This window comes from Apaloderma vittatum, unplaced genomic scaffold (assembly GCF_000703405.1).
Source record: "Apaloderma vittatum isolate BGI_N311 unplaced genomic scaffold, ASM70340v1 scaffold10656, whole genome shotgun sequence".
Classification (NCBI taxonomy): Eukaryota; Metazoa; Chordata; class Aves; order Trogoniformes; family Trogonidae; genus Apaloderma; species Apaloderma vittatum.
The window spans coordinates 109,034-110,937 of record NW_009720055.1 but is presented as its reverse complement, the minus strand read 5'-3'; the positions used below and the strand labels follow the sequence as shown (position 1 = coordinate 110,937).

The following is a 1,904-nucleotide window of genomic DNA, read 5'->3' as shown; positions in this document are numbered from 1 at the left end:
GGTATCAAACTCGACTCCCTCTCCCAGTAGCGATCCCCACTGGTGCGACTGGGGAAGCCCCAGGCTCAGCAGCAGCAGGAGCACAGGAGCTGGATTTGGGAACTTAGGATCCGGATCAAAAGCAAGAGGACAGATGGAGCCCTCCCTGGACACTGGCCATTGCAGAAAAGGAGCAAAGAAGGGGGCCAGAAACTCTCATGATCACTCACTTTATACTAAATATTATGTATCTCTTTATACTAAATATTATGTATCTGGGATGGAATACTATCGTTGGTCACCTGTCCTGTCTATTACCCCCCTGAGGTGCAACATTTTACTTTCTTGTGACCCCTCTTACTACCCGGCACCCCCAGCGTGGCACACAAGAGCCAGCAGTGGCCTTGGTCACTACAGGAATAAGTATCAGCAAGAGCCTTTCTGCATCCCAGTCCCAGGCAGTAACTGCAAACATCAGGTGTTATCACTGCCAGCAGCACACACTGTCTGCAAAACATGCTGCTGACTTCAGAAAGTGCAGCCTCTTAGAAGAGACTAAACTGGAAAGTAAAATTCACTAAACAGAATTGGGTTTTTAGCTGAACCCAGGACAGTACTTCACGTCTTTGTAGTCTTACCTAGACTGTTTATTTGTAATCTTTTTTTATATTCTGGGTCATTAAATGTGGTGCCAAGTGTGGGACACCGCTTTTGCCTTCTCTTCAGAGCCGACAGAAAGATTACGGCTCTTGAGGAGCTCATGCTTGAAGATGATGACCTCTCTTTCTAATAGGGCATTGAAGATAATGATATATAGGTACTGTAATCACATACCCTGGAAGATTCACAGAGTAGTTTTTCTGTACTGTTAACAAAACTTTCGATTATGGTGAGCCTTTTTTCTTTTTCAAAGATAGGTGGCAGTCAGACCAAAGGCAGAGCCTGACATAAAGCACTTCATTTATCAAAGGCTATTTTTATGCTTTATTTCAGTAAGTGTTGAAAAGTTATTTGAACCTTTTCAGATTTTTTATTTTTCACATTGAAGTCGATGTGTATTTAAAGATCAAAATGCTTTCACTGAATGAAGTTAAAAATTGAAAGTGTCGTGGATGAAGACATTAAAGAGTGTGTTACATGCCATGCAAAATAACAGTCTTTACATTCTGAAATGGAGAGCCGTACTAATTGGCACTAAACTTGTTCAGGAACCATCCAAGAGCAGTGGTAAGAAAAGTCAAATTCCCATGCAGTTGGATTTGGGTGGCATGCTGGCAGTCTTGGAGCAGAAGCAGCAAGCAGAGAAGTCAAAACAGTCTTCTAAACCTGTGGTGTTTTCAGGTATTTGTTATGATTAAATTTCCTTTCTTTCAACTTGAGTTCTTTTTAAGTATTCAAATGTTAAATGTAGCCTGATTTCTGATCGGTAATGAACTCTGGATACACAGGCAGCAGCACAGTTCACAAGATACAAGGGAAAATGAAGTTTCTTTAAAAAAAATAAAAAGCATGTCAGTCTGAATTCTTTGGAAGAAGACTTGGGGAGAGCAAAATCTTCAGGACAATTATTTGTAAAATAATACTTTATATAAATATGTGAGTTGACTGAAGTTTAGCTTTGATGAAAGTACTCAATTTGATGGAAGTTGTTGCTTTGTCTTAAATACATGTGTTACTTTTGTGATCTGAACCTGCAGGAAGGGGCTATGCAGTAACAAAGGCTCTCTTAAGCTCCTCTGGTGCTAGAAATCCTAGACCTATAACCTGAGTGAAGAAGCTCCTTTGTGAATACAGAGATTTATATATGTGAGAGTCAAATCAGCCCAAGCCAAGCAATGGGTTCTGCCAAGCCTGATAATTTTGAAATAATTGCTGTTAATGCTAGGTTTTGGTGATGGAGAGAATCTTTTAGATCTTGTTGATGT

The 1,904-nt window shown here is 40.3% G+C and overlaps 1 protein-coding gene across 1 annotated transcript in view; it reads left to right on the top strand.

The window, feature by feature from the left end:
- Nucleotides 1–1,187: 1,187 nt before the first annotated feature.
- The window catches only part of SECISBP2 (SECIS binding protein 2), a gene marked incomplete at its 5' end in the record, with an annotated part of 9,911 nt that continues 9,194 nt past the window's right edge, over nucleotides 1,188–1,904 (top strand). The window contains one exon of the mRNA XM_009870879.1: nucleotides 1,188–1,320. Within this exon, the coding sequence (XP_009869181.1) occupies nucleotides 1,188–1,320 (133 nt within the window). The remainder of the gene's footprint in view (nucleotides 1,321–1,904) is intronic.